Raw genomic sequence first — 27,138 nt, 5'->3', positions numbered from 1 at the left:
AGACTTTGAGCGTTAACACTGTTCTTTTCTAGACACTCATCACCCTTTATGCAGGCATCTCCTCGGCTATCACAGCATCACTTCTAAGCAGAAGACCTGCAAGGTTGGCCCTCCAGCAGAGCTAGCAGATCACTGTTCAGGCCAGTACTTCTGTTTAATCTAACAGACGCAGCATTTCTCTCCCTATCTTTACAACATCTCTGTTCAGAAACTACCAGACCATATTTTTCCCAGATCCTTCCCCAGATACAGCGGTGCCTCTGTTTCCAAAGCCCATCGCTCAATGTCTGGAACAACAACTCCTGTAAAACCCACCACCAACACATGGCATTTCTCTGACACATTTTAGGGATGCCTGGCAGAAACATTTTTCCAAGAAGTCTGATGCTATCTTTTGCCACAGCAAGACAGCCTGCAGCTTTCTAAACAAAGGAAGCCAGTTGTTTTTACATCCAAAAAAATCGCATCAAGACCTTCTTTGGGAAGCAGCCTTTTGCAAAGCATTTCCAGACATTTTCCTAATCTATTCAATCCCGTATATGGGCTTTGACAGTGCCTGTTTAGGAGGCTCCGCGCAAGCCATGTTCTCTGCTGTCTCAGCATTACAGCTGGGTTGAGTATCTCTTGCAGCAAACAGTTTAATTTCTGGAACCATAGTTTGGATCAGGCTGAAACTATTTGAAAATTCAGGTCAAATGCCCCAAACAGGTTAGTGTAAAAAGAAAAAAAAACAAACCAAAAAAACCCAAACAGAAAACCCCAGATCTGGGCATCTCTCAGCCCAACACCCTTATATCTCACCTCCTAGCTGTTGCTCTACATGAATTACTGTGGAACAGTGGAGTTCAAAGCCTGCCTCTACACCTTGCGATCACAGCACCACGGACACTATCGTTTGAGATGTGGTTTCAAGTCCCCTGGGACACAGCAGATCTTCACACCCATCCCTTCTGCCTGGGTCAACATTCTGGCCACAATGATAATGCACAAACCTATTCACCCTGCACTGCAGCTTCTGTGACAGTGCCCTAGTTTAACCTTTCATTTCCCTAACTTTTTGCTAAATAGAGAAAACATGTGTTTCCTTTTTTTCACCAAAAGGAAAATTCAACTTTTTTTCCATTTTAGTGAGAATAGCTGAAAAATATAAAGCTCAACGTGAGGCTTTTTGGCTGTAGGTTCAATTGCTAAGCCAAGGACAATTGTCCAGCCTTCCTGCAGACATCCTGAACCCAAGGCAAGGAAAACCCCTTGTGACCTCTTTCAGCTGAGAAAACGAAAGGTCCCTGAGCTGCCTTGCATGGGGAAAGCCGAAAGCCTGGGCAAGATTACTTGCAACTTCAACTTAGGAAGCCAACACTGGAAAGAAGGAAAAGAGTTTGCTGTCAATGAGAGACACTTTCCACATTGCACAGCCTGGTGAGTACCCACACAGCTTCCAGCTGCAGTCTTCACTGTGATCTCTAATACAATTTCAACCATTTCAGCTCGGGCTGAGGAACCACCGCCTGTTGGCTTGTTAAAGGCATAGCTGCAATGTGGCTAATGAAGATGTCCAACCACTTCTCTCCCACCTACCTAGGACCCTAAGAAAAGCTACCAAGGACCCTAATTTCTGGCCCCTCAGCTTCTGCTTTTCACTCCCTACTTTGTACTTTGCATTTTGAACATTCCCTCTGCCTACAACATTTTCTGCACCGGAGTGAGCTCCTTTGTAAATTAAAACCCTTCCACTGAGACCCAACCTGCAACCCTTTGCAAAAATAGGTTAGCTAACGTGTACTGTTGCCCACTTCTTTGCACAGCTCCCTTTGGCAATATCCATAGGATTTTGCAGTGCTAGGAAACACTGGGTCACAGGTGGCTAAATTGTAGAGACAGTGGTAAACAAGGGAACACCAGAGAGAATAAATAACCCATGTCGGACAGGGGGAGGTCTGGCATAACTTTAGCTGCTGTCTTTAATATTCCCTGTTGCTGAGCTTACAGAGGCTGCAACCCAACAGCTTCAGCCACCAGCTCTGCCTGCTTGTACAAGGCACTTGATAATACAGTGCCCTTTAAAACCCAGGGCTCAGCAACACATTGGGGAATTCCTTTGCAAGGTTTCAAAGTTCCTGGGCCCTGACAACATCCACAGAGCAGGACAAAACACTCCCAGACGGGTTGGACCCTTCTGCCAATAAATTCAGCTGGCTGCTCACAGCAGTACACTCCTGTGGGTTAACTGCTACTTTGCCACTGTCCTACCACTGAGTTTATCCTCCAGAGAGCCAGACCTCTCGATAACAGATTGCCATGATCTGTCTCCACTTTGCTGACAGCCGCCAAATCCCAGGAGGGCTGAATGCCCTGTTGTCACAAAGCAGTAAAAAAAACAAAGTCTCCTGCCTTCCCATTCAAAACTGGAGATAAATTGAAACTTAGCTGAATTTCTGCATGATAAAGAGGAAATCCAAAGAAGGGAAAAAGCACAAGAGGGGCCAGGGAACTTTTTTCCCCCAAAATGCTGAGTTGCATCAGCTGGAGATATGGCGCAAAACTCAGCAGTGAAAAAGATCATCACAACTGAGCTTGTAAGGGCAGTAATCATCATTCAAGCAAAACTGAAATGTTTCACCCATGGCTTTGTTTATCTTTGCCAGTAAGGAGGTGTTTGGATTCCTCTCCTAGCACAGAGCACTTGAACTCAGCTGCATAAACACAACCCACCCTGCTGAAAAGCATGTATAGGGATATAGGCTGACTTAGGCACAGCTCCACCAGCTCTTTGCCCGCTGCCAGCTAGGCAGTTAGTGGGGCAGCAGACGGAAACAGAGGCTCTTGCTTCTCCCAAGGATGAGCAAGCTGGGACAGGACTTTCCAATGTAGCTGCATTTCTTGCCAATGCATGGCGGAGGTCCTGCTGATCAAGGATTTCCCCTTCTTCAGGGAGGAGGACCCCTTTTCCCGCACAGCCACCTGCTTGCTTTGCAGGCTGTGATGGGAACGGCGCCAGCGCTCAGCTGTTTTCTTGCCCCTGACAGCTCCCCAGAGAAGGGAGAGCACCCACACCAGCAGCCGCATCTTTCCTTGTGCCACCCAGGGCTTATCTATAAAGAGAAGAAGCTCACAGCAGCAAGCTTGGCAAAGTAGATAATGCAAAAAACTGGTGCCTTGTATTTCTCTGCACGTAAGCCCTGGACACCTCCCAGCTGAGATTCCAGGACCTTCCTCAAAGCTGGTCCATCAAGGCAGTGGCCAAATTAAAGCCTTTACCTTCCTAGCACACAGCTTTAAGGCTGCTGTCTCATTAACAGCACAAACAGATCCTAAGGAAACAGGCACAACTCCTCTGCCACAGACACCAGAGTTTGGGTCCTTCTGATATCCAGCATCCCTCTCCTTCCCTCTTTACACTGGGGCTGTCCTTCACTGAGGCTGGCGTGCAGAGACCACCCTGCTACAAAAGGCTCTTGGAGGATTACTCAACCAGCACTACAGCTTCTGGGCCACCTCTTTTTCTAATATGCTTTCCCTCACAAAACTTCTAGCTAAAACAAGATGCTACTGCAAAAAGTTTTCAGGTAAGCTCAGCCTCAAAGGGAGGTCAGTGCCAGCACACCTTGGAAAACCTTACTGCCCCACTTAAAGCCTTTAAAAATGCAGCCCAAAGACCACAGAAAAGGCAAAACTTTTGATTCTCTCCTTGCGTACACACCCATATAATATCACTGTTTTCAACAAAGCTATTCCTGGCTTAATGAGAGAAGCAGAGAACCAAGTGACCTGTTTACCACGTCGTAGGACCAAAGTCTCTTGAGAAACTGTGTCACTCGAATGCAGTCACATCTCACCAAGAGTATCAGGCAGAAACAAGAACATGGCTCTCAAATACAAGGAGAAGTTTGAAAATAGAGGTTGCCAACTTGCCTTTCACGTGGATGTTCTTCCTTCTGGTTGCTAGTTACTGTATCTTTGTAAGGCTGCGCAAAGAGGGATTCAGTTTTCAGATGCAAGTTAATTCTCTTCAAGCCACACAATCACAAATCCACAGGCTGAAAATGTGCTTTCTTCCAAATACGTTTTGGCATGGCCAAGAGAAAAATAGTTCTGTTGCTGTTCAGAAAGGCCTTCTCATATCTCCAGTGATCCCAAGAAGACGGTTTGAGGGTCTGGAGCAGCTCAGCACATTTCAAGTAGCACAATCTGAGGGGGAGGCTAGAGTTGCCTCAAATGAGGCTGTGCTATGTGATGGGCTGCTCTCCTTCTCAGGTTAATCAGAGCACAATTCCCACCTCTGACGTACCCCCAGTTTCACCCCTGGGGCATGAAGAGAGCAGTAAAAGTACATACACCACCCCAAACTCTGTGAGAAACCTTCAATTCTGTCTCGTTTTCTACCACCAGAATGGCAAAAGCAAAACTCAAAGCATTTAGCCAAGCTACCCAGTTGGTTACAACACATTTATATCATAACATGCCTACATAGCCTGTCAAATAACAATACCAAGATAAAAACCAATCCAATTCTTCCACAGCTTTACATCACATTGTGTTTATTTCTGTGGCAGGGAGCACTAACCTCTCAAAGCTATTTGTACACCCACTCCTCCCTGCTGACCAGCTTCCTCACTCCAATGAATAATGTTTTCAGGAGCTTTAATAAACCCTGGAGGTGAACCAGACCACCAGAACCTATTTAGACTCAAGGAGCTCCAGGAATCCCAACTATCAACAAGGTACAGAAAACATTTTGTAAAAGAGTCAGATGTCAGGACTTCCTATGACTCCTCTGCTTTCCGATCCAGCAGATCATCAAACATGTGGCTCCCTAAAATAGGCACTGAGGAACGTACAAGTCTGGGAAACCTTTAGCTCTCACTAGAGAGACAGATGATATAAAAGGCATTTTTGCAAGAAGGCCTGTCTCCTAAATGAAGGCACATAGCAGGGAGAAGAGAAATATGCTTGAAAACTGCCATATTCTAACAAATCCTACAATCTATAGCAGCAATTACAAGTTGACGTCACTCAGAGCAGCCTCAAGGTTGCTCTAAACTGCACTGAGGATGGGGAAGAGGAACACAGGGAGCTTCACATCCCCTCCAGCCAGGACTCAGTATCATACCATTGACCATCGACGCAAGATGGTTTGCACCAAGACATTTGCTGCTGTGCTGAAACCAAAAGCTGCTCACAGAAATTTTCCCATGAACGCTTCTAACAAGCAAAAAGAAAACTGGCAGGTGAGAACATACACCAGAGAGAAAAAACAAGCCTTTCTCTTCTAAAAGCCCCCACGTAGAGAGGGAATCACCAGGCAGGCCTGATTAATGCCATAACCAGAAGATGATGCCAGATCTCAATCTGAAATTTTCAGCAGCCATCAGTAACTTACATCCACTGTACCTCTCACCCTGTAATATGTTTATTATACAAGTGCCTAAGATCAGGGAGCCCTCTCCATGAAGAACCCAAGGGAAGAATGTCATTTCTCAGTGGTAACACGCCTGCGTTTTTCAGGAGCTGTCTCATCATGACACCACAACCTAGCCGCAGCACTGCAGCTGCACGTCCTGTGTGCTGGAGCACCCTGGGAGAAAGCAGAGTTTCACACAGGTCCGATTTCAGAGCAGCAGCTCTTCTCCCCACCCCACCACATTGCCAGGCATCATAAAGCATTGTGAGAAGGTGCCATACCTGTACGTGACATGCACTGCAGTGCCAGGCTCATCTCTCTCCCAAATCAAAGCCACTCTGTTCGGAGACTTTTCGACGTGTTGATCCAAGCAATTTACTGTAAGAAAACAGAGGTTTAAACAAAGCCTGATCATATGCAAGGTGGTCTGTAAACTCAGCTTGGTCAAGCGTAACAGCAAGCTAGCATAAGATGAAACATCATTTGTTCGCTAGCTAGCCACATGCTCATTTATAACACTGGAAGAGACAGCATTTGTAGCACTGGTAAAGCTGTCCTTTGCTCTATCTGTAGTATGCAAATACTACAAATACTATACTTAATTGGTACAGCTGCCTTGAGAAATGGCATCACTCAGCTGATTCAGCTCAGCTTAGCTCCACTGGCTAAACTTTAACCAGCCCAAATCTCAACCCTGCTCCCAGCAGCACAAAGACAAGACACTCTTTTGATGTTTTTGCTCCCCAGAGCAGCATTTCACTACATAAATCTGACAGACTGTCTTACCCAGCTTGCATTTTTAGCACTGCATCATTTGAATTTTCTAATTAAAGCTCATGTGAAACACTTTTATTCCAGGGTGTAACAGAAGAGCTGAATCTCAGCTAACTGAAAATATCTAAAACTTTAGGATCTAGGGTAAAATCCCAGAGTACATACACCTACACATTACCAGACATCTGGGAAAGATGAGCACGTCTCAAGCTGTGTACTACACCTCCTAGAACGTAAAGGTTTACCAAATTACCTTTTGAAGGTGCATCTCTCCCCCCAACAACGCGAGGTGGAGGAAACCTGAACAACTACGCGAGATGCTCAAGTGGACTTAGGGAGAGCACCCACCCTTAAGAAACTTGTAGAGAATCCACCCAAGAAACCTGCCTGCACGTTCAGTAGCAACTTGCCTGATGGTTAGAGATTAACCTTGTAAAGTATTAATTCTAAGCCTAAACTACACTTACGTATTTCATTATAATCTTCCAAATGCAGTTACTTTATTCCAATAGACAACTATTAAAAACCAGTCAGGCACACTGCTGTACAACTCAGAGAAAACCCTTAAAAAATTGTTGAGTTTCAGATCATATTTCCTGGAAACGTTAATACTGGCGGGGGAGGATTTCATTCTTTCCAGATAAACTAAGTGCAAGGAAAGCTGCCTATTGCTGTCACAATTTGTGAAGTTTAAGTAAAGTGCAGCCCAGGAGTCAGCTTCGGCTGTTTTATGGTCACAGCTGATTTACACAGAGGGTGGGAATGAGCCCCTAAAGGTGCAAATCCCTCAGAATTCAGCATATTTCATTACAAGAACAACACTCAATCTCAAAGATATGAAAAAGCACTCTTCAGCTGTTTAAAGTCTTTTATATTTTAATGTAAATCTCTGCAGCAATACTATAAAAATAAAGGAGATAAAGCCATTCCTTAGGCCACCCTAATATGATACGGGAGGACAAAAGCTCTAAGGGGAATGCTTTAAGCAGTTATACACTGGTTCCCTCTGCCATCTGTCCATAGGTAATTGGATCTGCTGCGGCTTGGTCTGTGCCCTTAGCAACTCCCACCTCCAAGCTCATTGCAGCAACACCCTCACACATTGCACCACACTACAGTAAATCACATTAACGGGGATTCATTGCCCAAGCAGCACTTCTTACTCATGAGCAGCCATACCAGCCTTCAGAGGGAATTTCTGTTGCAGCGAGCCCCAGCTGAGCCAAGTGAGAGCTTTAGCTCTTTGCTCAGTAAGAACTGGCAGGTGAACCAGGGCCAAATGCTATTATTTCCTTCCTGATCTTGGGCTTACAAGAGCCTTTTGCTCATTTTACAAAATAGAATTTAGTGACCTTCCCCTTACTACTATATCCTAATGGCTTCTCCATACGTTTTCTTGCCTCCTCAACAACACCTGGAAACAATTCATTTTGGTAAGACATGCTCCTGAGAACCCAGTGCCCTGGTTGGAAGTGCAGTAGTTAGCCAGGTTATTCTCCTGGCCAGGAGTCACAGTGCAATAAACCCAGAAGCGCTGAAGCTCGCAATTCCCCCAGATCCTACCACAAGGTCTCCCCAAGCAAAAAGCAGCAGATGACTCAGTTGCCTGTGGTCCAGCTGTGTTGGGAGATGGGCACACAGGCTGCTCTGCATCAGGGACCTGAACTGTTGCCATGTTTCTGTAACCAGTGTTCAAATCAAGAGATCAAGGGACAAAACCAGAGCCTCCTAGCAGAAAACCAGCCACTCGGCTGTGGCCGAGTACCATCTTGACTGTGCTTTAAAAGAAGAAAACCATCAATAGCAAAACTCTTTAATTCTGTGCATCTATGTTTCAGAGGTTACGGTTTCTTTTTACCTATGCAAAGAAAACTAAGTGGCATTTAGTGCCTGCTGAAGAGCCAGACCCAAGACATGACCTAAAATCAGGCCCAGCAATAACTGAATTTCAGACACCTGACCCACAGGGGATCCAGAAGAAGGTGCTGATCCCACTCTACAGAGGAAAGAAACAGGTCCCTGAAAGTCTCTGTGCTCAGCCAAGATCTTCCTTTCAACAGGAATCAATGAAAACAGAAGCCTGGCTACAATCCCGCTGATTGCTGGGTGCTGGAAGCAGGGCTGTACACACACCTCCATCAACTTGGGATCCACTGCTGGGAATTGTCTCCTGGGAGGAGACGCTTCCCTATGTCCTCTGGAAGACCTGAGGAAGGTTTGCTCTTTTGCTGTGAAAAAAGGTGGCCAGAGAGGTTATGGTGATCAAGCGGTGGCGATTCAAGCGCTCTCCCAGGAATGGGAAATGAAGGTAAGAAACGTACATCCCTGTTAAAAGGCTTTGCCACCGAGTTGTACCCCGGACGGGGCTGGGGCTTACTCCCACCGGATGAAGCAGAGCCACGGCACAGAAGAGCCTTCACGGCAGATACGCTGAAGTTGGAGGAAAAGGCCAAGCCCCTCGTTTAAGACAGAAAAGCGGCAGCAGCTTCCCCCTGATAAAGCACTGGGGTTCGCACCGTCCCCCACCTTCGGTTCACCTTTGCATCACCGCTGCGGAGCCCACCGCGGACCCAAGCGGCACCCTGCGGCCGGCCTTGAGGCCGGCGCGGCCGACGTCGAGGCATCCCTACCGGCGTGGCACCGGGGAAGCCGCACTCCACACGTCGGGGCTGCCGCAGGGTACCCCCAAAGAAAGGCTGAGCGGCCGGCGGGGAAGCAGAGCCAGGGCGAGAGGCTTAGCCAGGTTCATCCTCGCTTCCCGGGATTTTTCTCTCGGCTTCCCACAGCGCTTCGCAACACCCGGCAGACGCGCTCCCAGCGCCTCTCCGCCAAACTCCTGGGTTTTTCCCTCAGAAGAGGAGCGCTGGCGAAAACTACCCCAGCGGGAAGGCCCTCGGCAGGCCGCGAAGGCAGAAGCGGGCAGCCCCCGGCGGGACGGGCCCCCAGGGCGGCGGGGGATGCGCGGGCCCGCGGGGGACGCCTTACCCGAGACGTTGAGGCGGCCACCGAGGAACCAGCGGGCGGCGGCGGGCTGGCCGGCCCGGCAAGCCGTATGGAAGGGGCTGTCCCAGCGCAGCACCCCCCTCGCCACCTCTGCCCAGAAACCGGCGGGGTCGCGGGCCGCCCGCTCCTGCCAGACCCGGTACCCGCCGGGCGGGAGGGCCGCGGGACCCTCGGCGTCGCTGAGGTAACGCCTGGCGCTGACCGGCAGCCGTCCCGGGGGGAGCGGGCGCCTGAGGGCTCGCAGCACCCGCGCTCGGGCCGCCACCGACGCCATGGGGGTACGGCCCTGCGCCGCCGTCGGGGCCCCGGCACCGCCCCCGGCCGCCGGGAGAGACCGCCCGCGGGGAGGGGCTGCCCCACAGCCGGGCGGCTCCGGGGGGGGCCCCGCGGCACCCCGCACCCCACGCAGCCGGGGGTGTGCCACGGAGCCGGGGGTGTCCCCCGCACCTCAGGACACCCCCGCACCCGCATGGCCGCGGGAGAACCCTCAGAGACATCCCTGCACCGGCATGGCCCTGCGAGCACCCCAAGAGACACCCCCGCACCCACATGGCGCTGGGAGAACCCCAAGAGACACCCCCGCACCCACAGGGGCCCGGGAGAACCCCCAGAGACATCCCTGCACTGGCATGGCCCTGCGAGCACCCCAAGAGACACCCCTGCACCCACATGGCCCCAGGAGCACCCCAAGAGATGCCTCAGCACCAACAGGGCTCCAGGAGCACCCCCAGAGACACCCCTGCACTGGCATGGCCCTGCGAGCACCCCAAGAGGCACCCCTGCACCCACATGGCCCTGGGAGAACCCCAAGAGACACCCCCGCACCAACAGGGCCCCAGGAGCACCCCAAGAGATGCCTCAGCACCAACAGGGCTCCAGGAGCACCCCAGGAGACACCCCAGCACCCACAGGGCCCCAGGAGCAGCCCCAGAGACACCCCCACACCCACATGGCCCCGGGAGAACCCCAAGAAACACCCCCGTACTCGCATGGCCCCGGGAGCACCTCACACCCAGAGAGATACGCCTGCACCCTCACAGCCTTGGGAACACCCATAGCACTCACACAGGTACGCTGGACCCAGAGAAACACCTACCCAAATGCACCCCGGTGTCCATACAGCCCTGGGAACAACCCCCCTGCACCCTCAGAGTCACCCGCGGAGATACACCCTGCACCTACACCACCCTGGAAACATCGCCCGCACAGACACGCAGGCAGAGGTGCATCCCTGCGCGCACCCTCATCACCACGCACACGGGTACAGCCACGCGCTTCAGCACACGCGGCACCGCTCGGCACACACGCGCGCTGCCCTGCCGACAAACCGATGTCCGTCACCGCACGCCGACCACAAAGTCAGCACAGCAGCGGCACCGGCCTCAAACGGCGTTCCTGGCCCTCACGCACAGACACGTGGGTTCGTGACAAACACGTCGTGCCCTCGCGCACTGCCACGGGTCATACGCCTGTCTGCCCTTTGCTCGAAATGGGGTAGGTCTCTCCAAGTGGGTACGCATCCACTGTTTTGCTTGGCAGCCCGGCGAGCATCGTCATTAACACAACGTGGAGCTCCTGGCTTTGGTATCGCGACACTTCTTCCCCCATCTTAATCTCAGGACCAGATTTAACCCTGACTTTATAGGGCAAACCCTCAATAACGAGCAGCGAGATTTTACAGCAAGTAACACAGAGCTTCTTCCCCGTGCGTAACAGGGTCCTCTTTGCTGGCATGAAGAAACGAATTCTTTTAGGCAGTTTGGTCCAGCCTCCCAGCACCGAGTTCGAGAACTCATATTAGAGCGGCAAGGTCTGGGCATCCTTAAGAAGTGCCAAACTACCTGAGCACCGACTCAACTCACTCCCAGAGTTTGGGCAGACAAAGCACATTTCATGTTCAGGATTAAAAACTTGAAGCTACTCTTTACGCTAAGCTGAAGCTCGTTCTGGCAGTGATAGAGACAAGTAGTGTTTTGTATAACTTTTTCTTATCCTAGAAATACCAGCAGACGCTTTATCTAGGTAAATAATAGAGATTTTATCAGGATTTGGATTTCTGACACTTCTGACGTTTGCAGCTGTGTTTTATAGCTAAAGTACAAGAATAAATATACTCTTAACTTCCTTGTAAAGTAGGCGTTACCGCACTGCTGATAGAGCTCAGTATTCCCTCCTTATGTTTTAAATGCCAGGATTTCGGTTTGCCTAAATGTTCTCTTACAAACAGCAGCACGTATGCCACCTGGTGCCAGACAGGAGTATGGACAGCTCTTCGGCTTTCACTTGGTTTGCTTATGGATTGCTCAAAGGTTTTCTATCAACGGTTACTTATATGCAAACCACACACCACCACCACCACCACTCCCCCCCAGGACTGCAGAGGAATGCTTTTCACAAAACGAGCAAATTATTTGTCAAAAAAACCTAAGCCTGAATTTAAATTCTTTGGCCTGAAAAGCTAGCTGCTTCATTTGCAGACCTCGAAATCTTGTGGGAATGGTGCCCTTCTCTAGTTTCCTTCCACACAAAGTTGATTTTCCTTTTCCACCACCAAGTTTTATTTTTCTCCTGCTTCACCAGACCACCCCCCCACCTTCAAGTTTTGACTGTCTTTTTCCTCAAAGAAAGCCATGACCATCATCAACACAACTCAGACGTAATCCAGCCTGGAGGCCACCTAATTGCCCTGTTCAGCTGGGCTGCTGGGCAGGACAAGCACAACCCCAAATCTCCTTTCTTGCCTCCAAGAGAGCTGAGGAGAGGGGAGATGAGTCCCTGAGATTTTGTGATGCCTACTTGTCCTAGCTATGACTTTCTGGCGGTGAAGGCTGGCATCAGGCTGTTGACTTTTGAGAACCAAGGGGTGTTATGGCAATTCTCATTATTAAGTACGGTGCTTGAGTATGCCAGGAAAGGCTGGTGCTGGATAAAAGACAGGTTATGGAATTGCTTCCTACATTCGCTGTGTCTCCATTCGGAAGACCCTCCTGGCATTATGGAGTCCAAACAGCGATGCTGGCGTTACCAGCTCTGGAGAAGTCTGGTTACTGTGATCTGCAAATGGCACCTCTCTATGGCAGCTCCCAAAGGTTTGTGGCTGCCAAGGCAGAAGAAGTCATTCCCTGCTGCAGTCAGGCCTCCCGGTCCAGCCAGGCAACCTCACTGCCCTGCAAGAGATTTTAGCAGCTAACAGGCTCACCTGCTGAATAGCTGCAGCCTTTGGCATTATCATAGAAGAATCATAGAATGGCTTGGCTTGGAAGGGACCTTAAAGATCATCTCGTTCCAATCCCCCTGCCATGGGCAGGGACACCTTCCACTAGACCAGGTTGCTCAAAGCCCCATCCAACCTGGCCTTGAACACTGCCAGGGATGGGGCATCCACAACCTCTCTGGGCAACCCGTTCCAGTACCTCACCACCCTCCCCAAAAAGAAATTCCTCCTTACCTCTAACCTAAATCTACCCTCTTTCAGTTTAAAGCCATTACCCCTTGTCCTATCACTACATGCCCTTGTAAAAAGTCCCTCTCCAGCTTTCCTGTAGGTCCCCTTTAGGTACTGGAAGGCTGCTATAAGGCATCCCCAGAGTCTTCTCCTCTCCAGGCTGAACAACCCCAACTCTCTCAGCCTGTCTCCATAGCAGAGGTACTCCAGCCCTCTGATCATCTTTGTGGCCCTCCTCTGGACCTGCTCCAACAGGTCCATGTCCCTCTTGTGTTGGGGGCCCCAGAGCTGGATGCAGTCCTGCAGGTGGGGGTCTCATCAGAGCAGAGGGGCAGAATCCCCTCCCTCAACCTGCCAGCCACGCTGCTTTTGATGCAGCCCAGAATGCGATTGGCTTTCTGGGCTGCAAGCGCACGTTGCTGGCTCATATTCAGTTTTTCATCCGCTAATACCCCCAAGTCCTTCTCTGCAGGGCTGCTCTCAATCCACAGGCGCAGCCTGTGTTTGTGCTTGGGATGTTAAAGTGAATTAAGTATATTAAGGGTCTTCCGTGCTGATATCACGGCAGGCACTGATGAACCAAGCCAGTAGTGGTCTGAGTAGGGGGTGAGTTTGGCTGTGGATATCTGTTGATCAGAGCTGTAACGAAAGAAAGAAAAACAGAACAAAACAAAAACCCCAACCTCCCACATCTTTCTACTCCTATTCTTACTGCTACCAGCAGTTAGATAGTGGCCTCATCTTTGATTCCTGCCAACATACACGAGGCTTACTCAATGTGGCGTGCAAGCCCTAAAACTGCCAGCATAAAGCTGAGCACAGGCAGAGGTGTTTGCAGGATGGGGACCTTCGACTGGAAGCACTCAGGCACAGGATTTTCATCCCTGCCGGATTAAAGAGCACCTGGCATCCTAGCAAGCCTGGCTGGCTTTTCCACATCCATCTCTGGAGACAGTTTGAAGCCTCAGCCTTCAGCTGAAGCCATCCTGGTTAGAGCCAGGACTCCACCAGGCAGGCTAATCTCCTCTCAGTAACTCTCCATAGGCTCATTTTGCATTTACCCCACAGACTAACCTCTTGCTCTCTCTGGTGCGACAGCCTGGAGAGCACCAGTCCCGTGCCACTGGGGAGAGAGAAAATAGCAGGGGATTTCTGCTTCTGCCCCTCTCCCAGGCACAGCTACCCTACGGGCACGCACATCAATGCCCTCTCACCGCTTTGCTTTGCCTTTCTATCTTTTCTGTCAAAGCAGGTATTTGACATGAATTATGTTTCCCAATTGCTTGTCCCGCTATTTTTTCCTTATTTCCATAAAAAAGGAGAGGAAGAAGATGGTGAAATCCATGACTGCTACTTGGTTATCACTGTTGTGCATCTAACTGCACTTTCCAGGGGTCTTCCCACATGGCGCGCACACAGCTGGTATCTGGCCCCACAAAGAAAGGCAGGGCCAGGCAAAAACATCATTATAGAGCCATGTACATGCTGCTCTGTGTTAGAAATCTTCCCAAGTCATGATTAACCCAGATCTGTTCCAGTGGGTTTGTGGGTCCATTCAGTTCCATCTGCAGAGGCGAAGGCTCAGGAAGAGGTTTAGAGCGGGGATGAAATAAAGCTAAAATGCAGTTATTCAGGTACCACTTTATTTTGGCACAGATCAGCATGGACCTTGGGTCCAAAGCAACAGGAACTACAGCGAGTTTGAAGGAGCAGAGTACTCGAGCTAATCAGGGACATGAATCTTTGCCAGATCTGCTCACATCTAGCCACACCTGAAATAAAAGTCTAAACAGTGTGAAAAAATAAAGATTTGCTGCACTTCCATTTATGGATGTGTAATAAATGCCCAGTAAGTGACAAGGGAGAAAAATAATACTTAGAAATATCCAGATAACTAAAGTGCTTTTAGACAGATGTAAAGAGACTAAAAAACATCTCTAAGATCATAGCACCGTCTTTTGAACATTTAACTCACGAAATTGCACATATTTCCCTTAAATTGGCTGCAAGGTTCGCATCTTCTGTACACAGTACAAACAACATTTTAAAGTGTTAAAAAAATCATGAACAAAAATGCCTTTCTCCCCCAAGAATGTTTCAAGATGCGTGATATAAATGCAAGATAAGGCTTTTGGGAGACCCAGTGGCCAGCTGAGCACAGAGGCAGGTGCAGCGCGTGGTGCCTGCCTGGGTGCAGCGTGCAGCACGGGACCAAGGCGCAGAACCCAGCCTTGCACCAAGAAGCAGGAGAGCACAGAAATCTGCCGTGCGAAGTCTGGCTGCAACGCACGGCGCGGGGCATGACTGCCACGTGCACAGTGGTGGCTGCATGGTGCAGGAGCACCCCGAAGGGTGCGGGTATTGGGGTGTCTGGTGCTCCTCCAGTCAGGAGTCCATGGAGGTCATGTCATGTTTGGCATCAGAGAACCAATGTCTCAGTGGCACTGCTCAGAGCCCAGTACCTAGCGCAGTGTTGGCTTCCTTCTCCTTCTGGAGACTCCTTGCTACTACCGGTATGGTATCGCGCTGGGGCAGTCAGTAGCAAAAGACATCACTGCTTTTTCTAGGTATCCTTCCCTGCTCATGCCCATACTCTCCATCACACTCATCATTAGCCTGACCAGGCTATCAGTTGTCCCATCCTCAAGAGTTTCCTGCCCAAGGCTGGATTTCAAACCAAAGGGATTCAGTGCTGTTGTTGCTACTGATGAACACTGAATTTTCCTTGCCTTTTGGCTCCTCTCCTGCACCAGCACAGTCTGCACTGGTTTTGCTACGCGCTTTGTTTCAGAAAGTCCTTGCTGATGAACCACCCCATCATGCTTCCTCTTGGGCAGCAGGTGGGGCTGCCCACCCTGAGGGGGGACTGAAGGCTTCAGCACCAAACTCTTCCATCCCCTCCAGTTTGGTACTGATGCTCTGGGCTCAGTGTCCACGTGTAGCAGAGGTCCACTCATGGGCAGACATTTGCCTGGTGGAAACAACTGAGGAAGTCAGGAAGCCTCCAGCTCTCGCTTGGCTTCCGCTTCAGCTCATCAAGTGATATTGCCGTCCCCTTTCAATTAAGGTCAAAGAGGCACAAGTTGCAACATAAATGTGATTACATGAAAAATTACTTTCCCAGGAGAGGGGTGGAGGGATCCAGAGAGGCTGTGGTGTCTCCATCCCTGAAGATCTTCCAGACTGACCTGGACAAGTCCCTGTTCTAATTCTGAAGTTAGTCCTGCCAGCAAGGCAAGGCTCTCCCCAGCTGGGGCCCAGTAGTGCAGTACCCAAGCAAGGTGGATGCAGCGGTGGTAGCCAGGTTCAACCAAGAGCTCAAGTCATCAGGCAAGTTTGTGGTGATGAGGCAGGCATGACGTCAAGGCAGGCATGACGTCGAGGCAGGCAGTCAATCTACACACCAGGATCAGGTCCAGTGATGGTAGCCTGGCTCAGACGCTGTCCAGTGATTCCTGGGCATGCCCATACTGAAAAGACAGCTTCAAGTTCAAGCCAGGAACTCCATCCACAGGTCAGGGGCCATGGACAGGTACAGCTGTGGCTGAGCTGGAGATCAGCACAGCGTTGCTCAGGCAAGGACTGAAGACTAAGCTGAAATGGAGCTCATGGGCCCATGGGCAGGGTGTGGGTAGACCCCCCGTGAGGCTGGTAAGGTCCAGTAAGGCTTATTAGTGCACTCAAGACCAGGACAGTCTCTTCCAATCCAATTCTGCTGCTGGGTCTGTGCTTGGAGCTCCACCAGCCTGCCGAAAAAGGGGTCTGAAGGGCACTGAGAAGCATGTGAGAGGGTCTTTGCAGGGGAAGGCAGCTCCCCCACCTCCTTCTTTTGTTTTGCCTGCCTCGAGCCCTCTCAAACCCAGCACCAGGAGCCAGTGCTTGGGGATACAACTGATGGGGACTTGACTTGCAGCACAAAGGGCTCATGCAGCAACTGTCAATCATCCAACAATCATAGATCTAGAATGACAGGGGCCTTGGCATGAGGATGCAACTGGCTGTGAAGGGTTGTATTACACCCTGCAACCTGCGGGATGAGCTGCTGCAGGGCTGGAGCCTCCCCAAAGTCTCTGCAGGATGCTTCCACTGAGCAAATCCTCAATGCAGGGAGCGCAGGGTCACCTCTAGCCAGTGGAGGAATATCACGGAGGCCTGGTAGCCCTGTTCTCCCTGGTCTGAGCGGCTGGGGGTGGCCATGGTTGTGGTGGGTCTGCCTTTGCACCGGCATGTCTTCAGGGATGTCAATCTTCCTAACATATCCCCTTCATTACCACCCTGGCCCCAAGCGACTGCTTTGGGAGGGGGGAGAGTCCTGGCTAGGAGATACGTCCCACGAAGGATTGGGGAGCGCTGCAGCCCTGTGGAAGCTGGTGTGACATCCCACATGTGAGATCAGATGGGCATCTCCAGCTAGGGACCAACAACAGGTTGGGTCACTCTGGTGGGGACAGGGAGAAGGCACGGGTGTGTTGTGAGTCTGCGGAGAGGGTCTGGGAGCAGCACCCCTTGCAGTGTGTTGGGTGAACATCTATAGGGCACGGGGCAGTGCACACCCACAGTTTGGGGCACAGGTACGAGGTACAGCTGGGGATATGAGTGATCTGCAGTGCACATCTGGGATGAAAGGGAACAAGAAAGCCCAGCCATGCCCGCTGCACAGCACATCTGTAGGAGCCGTGTGCTTATCTGCGCTCTGAGTACAACGTGAGTAGCGGTGAGCTGGAGCGTGGAGAATGGCACATCCCTGGAGCAGGGGTACAGCTTTGTACCTCAGGGTGGGGGAACAGGGGACTGTACGGGGACAGGCACAGTGCTCAGCTGTGTGCAGGGAGAGGCTCACTCGTGTGAGCCATTTCTGTGTGGGGTGCAGTTATGGTATCACTGGTGCTGCGCCCACCTGTGGGCTGTTGGGCTTGTTCCCAGCCCTGGCAGGGCAGGACGTGGCCCCGTGCAGATGGGGACGGTGCTGGTCCTGATGGTGTAGCGTCCAGCCCAATGCTGGTGGTGTTGGTCCCAGTCCCAGGGTGGTGTCCAGCCCAGAGTATGCTGGTGCTGGCACTGGCAGTGCAGTGTAGTGCCCCAGTCCCTTGCTGGTGGTGCTAGAGCTGGTCCTGGCCCCAGAGCACTGGAGTAAACCCCAGGCCAGCACTCCTGGGGCTGACTCCACTGCCAGCTCAGGGCAGTGCCAGCCCCATGCTGGTGATGCTGCCAGTCCCACTGCAACCCAACGCCCAGCCCCAGGCAGATGTGCTAACTCTGGCCTTGGTCCCAACAGTGCAGTGCCCAGCTCCACGCTGAAGGTGCTGGTGAGAGTCTCAGGCCCAATGGGACAGTCCTGGTAAGACGGTCCCAGGACCAGGGTGCCGGTCCCAGTCAAAATGCAGCACCTGGCCCCGTGCAGACAGTGCCAGCACTGGTCCCAGTCCCAGGGCCGTGCAGTGCCCAGCTGCATAGTGGGGATGCTGGTCCCAATCCCGGGACCGTGCAGTGTCCAGCCACATACTGGGGGTGCCGATCCCAGTCCCCCGGGGCTGTGCACTGCCCAGCCGCATACTGGGGGTGCCGGTCCCAGTCCCCGGGGCTGTGCAGTGCCCAGCCGCATACTGGGGGTGCCGATCCCAGTCCCGGGGCCGTGCTCTGCCCAGCAACATACTGGGGGTGCCGGTCCCAGTCCCCCGGGGCTGTGCACTGCCCAGCCGCATACTGGGGGTGCCGGTCCCAGTCCCCGGGGCTGTGCAGTGCCCAGCCGCATACTGGGGGTGCCGATCCCAGTCCCGGGGCCGTGCTCTGCCCAGCAACATACTGGGGGTGCCGGTCCCAATCCCGGGACCGTGCAGTGTCCAGCTGCATACTGGGGGTGCCGGTCCCAATCCCGGGGCCGTGCACTGCCCAGCCGCATACTGGGGGTGCCGGTCCCAATCCCGGGACCGTGTAGTGTCCAGCCGCATACTGGGGGTGCCGGTCCCAATCCCGGGACCGTGTAGTGTCCAGCCGCATACTGGGGGTGCCGGTCCCAGTCCCGGGGCCGTGCACTGCCCAGCCGCATACTGGGGATGCTGGTCCCAGTCCCTGGGACCGTGCAGTGCGCAGCCACATACTGGGGGTGCCGGTCCCAATCCCGGGGCCGTGCAGTGCCCAGCCGCATACTGCGGGTGCAGATCCCAGTCCCCGGGGCTGTGCAGTGCCCAGCCACATACTGGGGGAGCCAGTCCCAGTCCCGGGGCCGTGCAGTGCCCAGCCGCATACTGGGGGTGCCAGTCCCAGTCCCGGGGCCGTGCACTGCCCAGCCGCATACTGGGGGTGCCGGTCCCAATCCCGGGGCCGTGCACTGCCCAGCCGCATACTGGGGGTGCCAGTCCCAGTCCCGGGGCCGTGCAGTGCCCAGCCGCATACTGGGGGTGCCGGTCCCAGTCCCGGGGCCGTGCACTGCCCAGCCGCATACTGGGGGTGCCAGTCCCAGTCCCGGGGCCGTGCAGTGCCCAGCCGCATACTGGGGATGCTGGTCCCAGTCCCCGGGACCGTGCAGTGCCCAGCCCCGTATGCCGGCAGTGCGGTGCCCGGTGCCGGTGGCCGTGCGGCGCCCAACCCCACGCCGGGGCCGGTTGCCGGTTGCCGGTGGTGGTGGCGGGGCGGGCCCGGGGCGGGCTCGGCCGGGCGGGGGCGGCCCGCGGGTGATGTCAGGCTGATGCTGTCGGTGCGGCGCGCGGTGCATTGTGGGCGAATCCCGCCGCCCGCCGCGGCTCCGAGGGGGAGGATGCGCTCGGGGCCGGCCCGCCCCACAGCCGCAGCCGCAACGAGCCGGGCCGGCGGCACCGAGCCCGGCGAGCCGCACTGAGGGGCGCGGGGTATGCGCTGCCCACGCCGGCCGAAGCGGGAGGCGCCGGCGGCGGCGAGGCCAGGTGAGCCGGGTCGGACCGGGGGGCGGCGGAGGCCGTTGCGGTCGTTGGCGGGGAAAGGGGGCGTCCCGCTGGCGGCTGGGGAGGTGTGGGGTCGCCGGTCGCACCGGGCCGGGCCGGGCCGCTCCGCTCCGGGACTGCGCGCGGGGCATTGTGGGAACTGTAGTTCGCCCCTCCGCCCGGTGCCGGCTGCGGAAGGGGACGGTTCCCGCGCGGAGGACTCGGATTCCCAGCGTGCCCGCGGGGCTGGGCGGTCCCGAAGCGGAGTGACGGGTGGGCCCCGCCAATAAGAAGGCGGGCCGGGGTGGGGCGAACCATCTGCCGAGAGGGGCGGTGGGGAGGTGGTGGAGGTAGGGGGGGGGAGCGGCGGCGTGCCGGCAGCTGCAGTGCAGGGGCGGACGCGGCCACCTCCTCGGCGGGGGGAGGCGGGGCGGCCCGAGGTGAGGGGCAGGGCCGGGCCGAGATGGGGGGGCCCGGGGCGGCGGCGGCGGCGGTTCCCCCTCCCCGCCGCCTCCTGCCCGGACCGGCGGGTTCCGGGGCTCAGGGCGAGGCCCGGGGTGGCGGGGGGGGGGGATGCCCGCCGGGGGAGGGGCGGGCGGTGGCCTCGCAGGGGCGCGGACGACGGTAGCGTCGTGTGAGGCCCGCGGGCGGCCTGAACGGGGGGTGCCCCGTCCCCGTTTCCCTCCCTCCCGCGCCTTGAGAAGCTCCGCCGAGGAAGGGAACGGCGGGGGGGGGGTGATACCGGGGGGGGGGGTGATACCGGGGGGCTCCGCCGCCCGTCACGGTCCCCGGTGTCGGGGTGGGGGCCGAGGTGTGAAGGCAGCGGGAGGCCTTGGGCCTGCGGGGAGCTGTGAGGTGAACTGAGGGAGGGTGTCAGTTATTTCGGGGAGGCCAAGCTGCCCCCCCCCCGGGGCGAGGGGACGAGCATCCTTGCCGGTGTCACTAGGTGCCCGTCTAACCGAATGCTAGCGAGCCAGCCGGTTTTGTAGGGACTTTTGGGGAGGGAGCGTGTTCAGTGTGTTATTTTGGGATAACTCTTTGGTGCTTGGGTTTGAGGCGGGAGGCTGAGAGTTTCTCCTCGTTACCTTTCGCGGGGTGGGAGATTTCACTCCGGCGTGCGTTGCCGTCTCTTCTGCAGCTTTTGAGCGTGAAGTCTCCCGTCATTGTGTGCTCACGGTGCCCAAGTTTGCATTGGTGAATGTGACTAGTCACTGTGCTTTCCCTGCTTACCGGGAGAGGAGGTATCCAGTAACCTGGGTCTGACCCACTGAGAACTTTCAAGATGAACACCGTGACCTTGAAGTGCATCTTGTATTCTAACGAAGAACCAGTACGCTATATGAAGCGCTGAAGTGACGCTGTCACTCCATCAGTGTTGCTGAACTACTTGCGTGCCAAGTTCAAGACCCTCTGTGTTTTTTGGGGGGTAGGGATTTCAGTACCTGTCGGTATCATTGTTTCTGAGCAGTCCAAACCAGTTGTGTATTAAAATCTTTCCTCTATATTTTTGAATTTCCTTAGGCTTACAAGGAGGGAGTATAGACAATTTGAATGATAGAAGGAAAGGTTTCCTAATTTTACCATTGCACATGAATTTCTTTTATATTCCTCGTACTGTCACTGAAAATGCTACCTTTCAGCAACAAACTTCTCAGTGAGTCACAACAGAGATTTTCACCCTGAGAACTTTTTCTCTGTATGAGTGAAATTTCGCCTGATGTTATATGTGAGAAAGGGTGTGCTAATGCTCCCTCAACACTAATGCTTATAGGTACTGTGCCTATACAGGTGCTATGACTAAAGGGGAGTGTGTATCAGCACTGTCTCACTAATAGTTATTCACCACATTTCAGTGGATTGGCTTCTCTTGAGACTACCTGTCAGTATAAGAGGGGCAGGTTACGAATTATGTGTTAATGTTTTGGCTTTTTTTTCCTTTGTGTGCCAGTGATCGTCCAGCTCCTAACAAGCATTCTCATGCTGATGTATGTGGGATCAGAAGCTTTTGAGATGTGATGCTCATGAATGGCGTATGTGGTGTCCACTGCCCTTACTTTTGTGTTCTGTCTGCTTTTGCATGCTTTATGATAATCTCACTCCTTCAGGAATGGGCAAAGTTCCTGGAACTGGAACTGGAATTATCATTCCCTTGTAGGACAATTTTATTGGGATCAGACTTGTGGATACCTGCCTAACCTTTTTTTCTTGGAATAGTTAGCAAGAAGAAAGTTGGATCCCCGTCAATGCCCTTGGTCCTCCAGAAGGGACTGTCTCTGGTGTTAGGAAATCTATTTCACCAGCTCCCAGGGTTGATGCTAACGAAGTGGCGCTCGTGGCTCGTGTGGATTTCCTTCCCTCTCCATCCCAACCACAATGTTTGGTGGCGAAGGCAAGTGTATCCCTACACTGCAGCAGGCAGCGTGGAGCTCTCCTCCGATGGAAGCAGTTGGTACTCGTTGTTTTCCAAACCGTGAGTGATCAGAGAGATCCAGGAAGAGCCTAATCCCTTTTTCTTCCTCATCTTTAGTGCTGGGATCCCTTCATGCTGTATCTTGCCCTCTCTTACAGAAAGATTGCCACATCACTTTATAGCTTGTTAGGTAGCCTGCTACTCTCTTGTGAGTCTTGTTGTGGCCTCACCTCTTCAATTGTGTCCTGTCGGTTTTCTGCCTTGGTCTTATTTAGGTATGTATCAATGTGCAGGGTCCACGTAAACTCTGTAGGAATGGCTCCCCATCCTGGGAAGGTCCTAGATTAGATTAATTCACCTGAGCCCCATAATGAACTTCCAGTAACATTGGTTCACTTTGAAAACAGACCAAAAGACAGAAAATAGGGCCTTATAGAGGAATATGCCTTGATAAAGTCCTCAAGGGCTTTGTAAACTGTTCCCTCATTTTTAAGGGTTTGTTGGTGTCTTCTCCTTTGAACATTACAAGGCACAGCCCAGTATCTGCTGGGGCAATTGTGGAAGCATTTGCTAAAAGGGTGTTTAAGCTCTGCTAGTTTACTGAATAAGATGATACAGAATGGGCACGACTAGTGCTTCCCTCCCCTTCTTCCATCACAATTAAACAAAAAGTGGGTATTCCTCTCAGACATTCTGAAATCCCCTTAAATGTCATTGTGGGACACCATCCAGTTGGAATAAATGTTAAGGTTGCTTTGGGAGAGAGCAGTAAGGAAGGCCAGCTATACGGCCTCCGTCCCTAGGGCAGAGGAAGAATGGGAGAATCTGTTGGACATTTGTTGAAGTGTTAGGAAGGAGAGGTGGGAGGTGAGGGAGATGATGTGATTCTTACACCGTGTATCTGAACCCAAATTGAGACTCCCTTGCCTGTAAGAGTCTCACCAGCTATAAACTGGGCAATGGCAGTCCTCCATGTCATGCAGGACCAACTCTTGGTCTTTTCCACAACAGTGCCCGCATATTGATGTGTGACCCACGACAGTTATCCCAGAAAATACAGGAAATAATCTAGCAATAGCAATGTGACTTGGAAGTCAACGTATCAAGTGTTTTTTCACATGAACTTTTCTGTTTTATGGAGACCAGCAGATACACCAATACATTATTCTTGATGGAGGAAAAAAAAATAATTGCCACCCTAGCTTTTTTCATCAGACTCCTAATGCTTTTTGGTCTTACCCAGTTCCATACTGTTTTCCATCAAGTCTTCTTTACTGCTCAAGAGCTGTTTACATGGGAAAGGGTCTCTTTTGTAGTTGAGAAGGAAAATGTTGACAGCATGATGGACTGTAGGTGTAATCAAATAAGATGTGCTTGGAAACCCTTTCCTTTTGGTGTCAAGCCATGTCATCTTTAATTTGGTGAACAATATGAAAGGAACAAACTGCAGATCATGGGCTGACTCCAGCCGTACAGGTGCAACCAGGAACAGAGAGTATGCTTATGGGCGCAGGCTTCCTCTTCTCTGGAGAAATGGGGCAGCCTAGCCTTAAGAAAGAGATTTAGTGTCAGCCGTGACAGATGGAAGTAGATTCCTCGCTGTCCGTGCAACAGTAAATGTTAGGAGGCTCACCGTCAGCCCCGAGGTTGTATGTGTAGAAAGCTTTGGTGGCCTACCAATCAGATATGAAAAGATTGCAAAAGGGATAAGGAGAAGTTGATGTCTAGTGAAAAGGTTTTGATTATAGGATTATAAACCCAACTGCTCAGGCCAAAACCCCGTATTGCACCAGTCCTTTTTCTACCAGTGACCAAGAGATGATGCTTAAGGAAAGGCTAAGAGGACACGTATAACATGCTCGCCCTAGTTATACCCTTCTCGGTGTTGCAGTCTGCAGTTTTTCAGTCTTTTTATTTGTTAGCCTGAATAATTTTGTATGTACGCAAGGTGTGCCATTCCACTGGTAACAGCACTCTGTTGTGAAACCTAGCTATGCATTCCTGTGTGTTTTCCTCTCTTTTAGCCAGTTATTAGTTTTAGAGAAACTTTAGTTTTATCCTGGGACATCTTAATTTTTAAGGCCTTTCGTCTGATACCACACCAGAAGTTTTTGGCTATCCAGAGACATTGTTAGTGAGATGGCCCTATCTGTGTGCTTGTTGAGTCTTCCTAAAAGCACCTAGCCTTTCCTAGTAGGTCTATAAATCCTGACTTCTCCCCCCTGCCTGCCAGTTAGTTTTAGTTTTCATTTTCAGTTTTCTGAACATGTCTGGTGCGGAAGTAAGACTGATTTTTCAGATCCTCTGCAGAGCTCTTTAAACAACAACCAAAAATCCTTGGCATCTTCTTTCTTATCTTTTCTCTATTCAGTCTTTCTATTTCTTGTCTGTCTGTCATCCAGCAGACTGGCTGGCTGGCCTCTGGTCAGGTATGTGTGGCAAATATGTAGTTTTTATCTGTAGAAATTTGCTTCATTTCTTTAAAATCAGGAAAAAAATATCATATTTAACTTGGAAGAATTTGTGCTGTTTTCTTCTTTTGCGCATATCTTCTATTTCTAAAAGACTTTTTGTTTGTACAGTAAGTCAGTCACAATTAAAATGAAGCAATTTAAAGGACCAAGCAGAAGTTGCACTGGCCAAAGACTTTTTTTTTTTTTTTACAGGTGATATATTTCTGTTCTTACTCAACAAAGTTGAGTTACTGTTGAGTTATAAAGTTACTATTTAAAATTTCATCTTGGTGACATGTCCTGATCTCCATAAGGAAACTGAAGTTCCCCATTGCTGCCTGTTTGCTAAAGGCACAGCCCATCTGTTGTCCCATGGCAAATCACCATTGCTGCTTTATTCTGGTCTGATGGGGTAGTTTTACTGCTACATTTTTTCCATTTAGGCTTGATACAATTCATTTATCTATCTCCTTTGAGTCTATTTTTTTTCTTCACTATGTAGTACTATTCCTCCCCTTGAGTGACCTGGCCTTTTTCTGTGTACCTTGTTCCCTGGAGCGCCGGAGAATGCCACCCTGTTAACAGGTTCCTGGGGTACGTGTTACCTCCGTGTTCTCCCTTGAATCTATACATCCTAGTTCCCTACGTTACTTCTGAGACCTGTTTCATCTGTTTGGTTTTTTGGGTCCCATTTAAATGCCACATACTGCTGAAACTGTTCTTTGGAAGGGGGAGTGTTTCTTCTAAAATTCTGCCTGTTTTTTTCCCTACCCTGCATCAGAAGTTAGAGGACTTGGGATTTTATCCAGGCTATCATTCTTGGCCTTTATACCATTGAAAGCCATACGGATCACGCTTGCCAGCTTCTCCCTGGGGTGATACAGAAATGGTTGTTCTGGATTAAAACCCCTGGGATGTTACCTGTGACTGTGACCAACGCTGAATGCCCAGGGAGGAGCCGGAGGTTGGAGTTGGTGGGCAGTGCCATCTTCCCGGAGTGCTCTCTCAGTGCTCAGTTGCTTTCAGTTCCAGGATTTTTTTGGTCAGAAATTTTTATCATTGTATTCAGTTGTCGTCCACTGGCTGGGTTGGGTTTTTTTTGTTTGTTTTGCTTTTCTTAGTTGGTTTTTTCTATGAATTTGTCCAGTTCTTTGGACTCAGTGTAAATGCTAACCTCCACTGTGTCTTGCAGCAGGGCGTTGCACAACTCCTCTGTGCTTTGCATTCGTTTCAAACATGCCACCTGCTAGAGTTGCCTGCTGCTGCTTCCTTAATGCATTGGAAAAAGCGGTGAACAGTCATTTCTTGTGCACCTTCTCCATGCGGAACTCGGTTGTGTAGACCTCAATCATACCGCACCTCAACTTGTTCTTTGTAAGAACTTGCTGTTCTTTCACCTTGCAAATTCAGCTGTCTGCCTGCCAGGTATCTTGAGCTGCCTCTGCAGCCTTCCCTTTCCTCTGCCCACTCAAACAAGGGGACAGTGTAGCTGTCTTATCCTTGTACCTTCATATAGGCATCAGCGTAATGCTCCTTTTGATTGGACACACCATTAAATTGTGTTTTGTTTCCCTCATTTCACGAAGAAGAGAAAGTTGCTCATTGCTTGCTTGCTGAAGTATCTCAGTCAGAGAATAGGAGTCACCTTTGTGGTGACATTGTGTTAGGAGACTTAGAGCTTTGTGGTTTAATTACATCTTGAATTATTTAAAAAGAATCTAGCTGCATTAGACTCTAAAATTTACTGGTTTAGGGGTTACGCAAGTAAGTTACCGAAACTAACTGGTTTCTTTAAATTTTGCTTTCCTTGGATAAAAAAAAAAGTTGCCCTCAGGCAGAGTTACTCCACTGCTTTTAAGCAGAAGTGGCTGAATCCTGTGATTTCATGGAAGGCCGCAGGCTTCCTGCTGAGGAGACAGACATGGAGCACAGCTTGACAGAAGCTGAAATGGATCAGAAGTACCACTCCTCCGTTGTGCCGGCACTTGCATTTGACTGACCCTACAATGAACCAGTTCAAGGAGCTCTAAGCCAAGGAAATAACTTTATTTATTAGGAAGGGGAGTAGTTCTTCTGCTGGTACAAGTCACTGAACTGGCCCATGGTGAAATCCTGTGTATAGGAGTTCAGAGCTGGCAGAGAGAGGGGAACTGTTTCTCTTCATTGCAGGTAGGTTTTCAGATTGGCTAACCAGTAACCTGAAGCTGTGGATCCAGGATCAGCGTCTGTTTGTAGGCTTTATGGAGAAGAGAATGTAGGTAATGCGGTGTAACAGTGCTTCCATTGATTCTCAACTTCCATTCATCAGTGTTGAAGCACCCAGAAATGTGGGGTTTGGTTTTTTGTTGGTTTTGGTTTTAGTAAAATTTGCAGTAGCTAAAGCATGCCTTTTTAAAGGTGCCAGGCCTTGATCAGAAAAGAGCAAGAGGTGCCCAACCTTGACCTGAAAAGAGCAAGGGATCTAGAAACCACCATCTCTCTTGTTCTAGGTCCTGTCCTTAAGGAAAACTCCCATGAAAAACTAATATGCAGTTGTCAGGCTTCAGCTTCTAGCAGAAGATAAGCTAGAATGGGAGAGCCCTTCAGTTTCTTACATTTTCGTCATTGGGAGATACTTCTACGCTACATTCATTTGCTTTTCAGTGTGCCTTTTGGATAAGATACATGCATTTTAAAGAGTTTAGTTTTCAGGCGGGTGGAAGGCATTTTTCAGCTGTTGTTCAGCTCCGACTTTTCTAGTGACTGTAAGGCATGGA

General features: G+C 51.4%; 2 protein-coding genes across 5 annotated transcripts in view; one reads left to right on the top strand and one right to left on the bottom strand.

Moving 5' to 3' along the window:
- The window catches only part of ACSS1 (acyl-CoA synthetase short chain family member 1), a 38,258-nt gene extending 28,767 nt beyond the window's left edge, over positions 1-9,491 (bottom strand). For all 3 annotated transcript variants that reach the window (XM_052806752.1, XM_052806753.1, XM_052806755.1), the window contains exons 1-2: positions 9,161-9,491; positions 5,683-5,779 (exon numbers count right to left, since the gene is read on the bottom strand). In XM_052806752.1, coding sequence (XP_052662712.1) covers positions 5,683-5,779; positions 9,161-9,452 — 389 coding nt within the window. In that variant the 5' untranslated portion in view covers positions 9,453-9,491. The remainder of the gene's footprint in view (positions 1-5,682; positions 5,780-9,160) is intronic.
- A 9,844-nt stretch (positions 9,492-19,335) lies between these two features.
- The window catches only part of TTBK1 (tau tubulin kinase 1), a 114,363-nt gene continuing 106,560 nt past the window's right edge, over positions 19,336-27,138 (top strand). The window contains exon 1 of one of the 2 annotated variants that reach the window (XM_052806747.1): positions 19,336-19,522. The gene's annotated coding sequence lies outside the window, so the exon portion shown is untranslated. Of the gene's footprint in view, positions 19,523-19,878; positions 19,960-27,138 lie in introns of those variants that run through there. The other variant, XM_052806745.1, reaches the window with a different exon arrangement.

Source organism: Harpia harpyja, chromosome 13, assembly GCF_026419915.1.
Source record: "Harpia harpyja isolate bHarHar1 chromosome 13, bHarHar1 primary haplotype, whole genome shotgun sequence".
Classification (NCBI taxonomy): domain Eukaryota; kingdom Metazoa; phylum Chordata; class Aves; order Accipitriformes; family Accipitridae; genus Harpia; species Harpia harpyja.
Note: the sequence above shows the minus strand (reverse complement) of the source record. Positions and strands in the feature narration are given on the sequence as shown.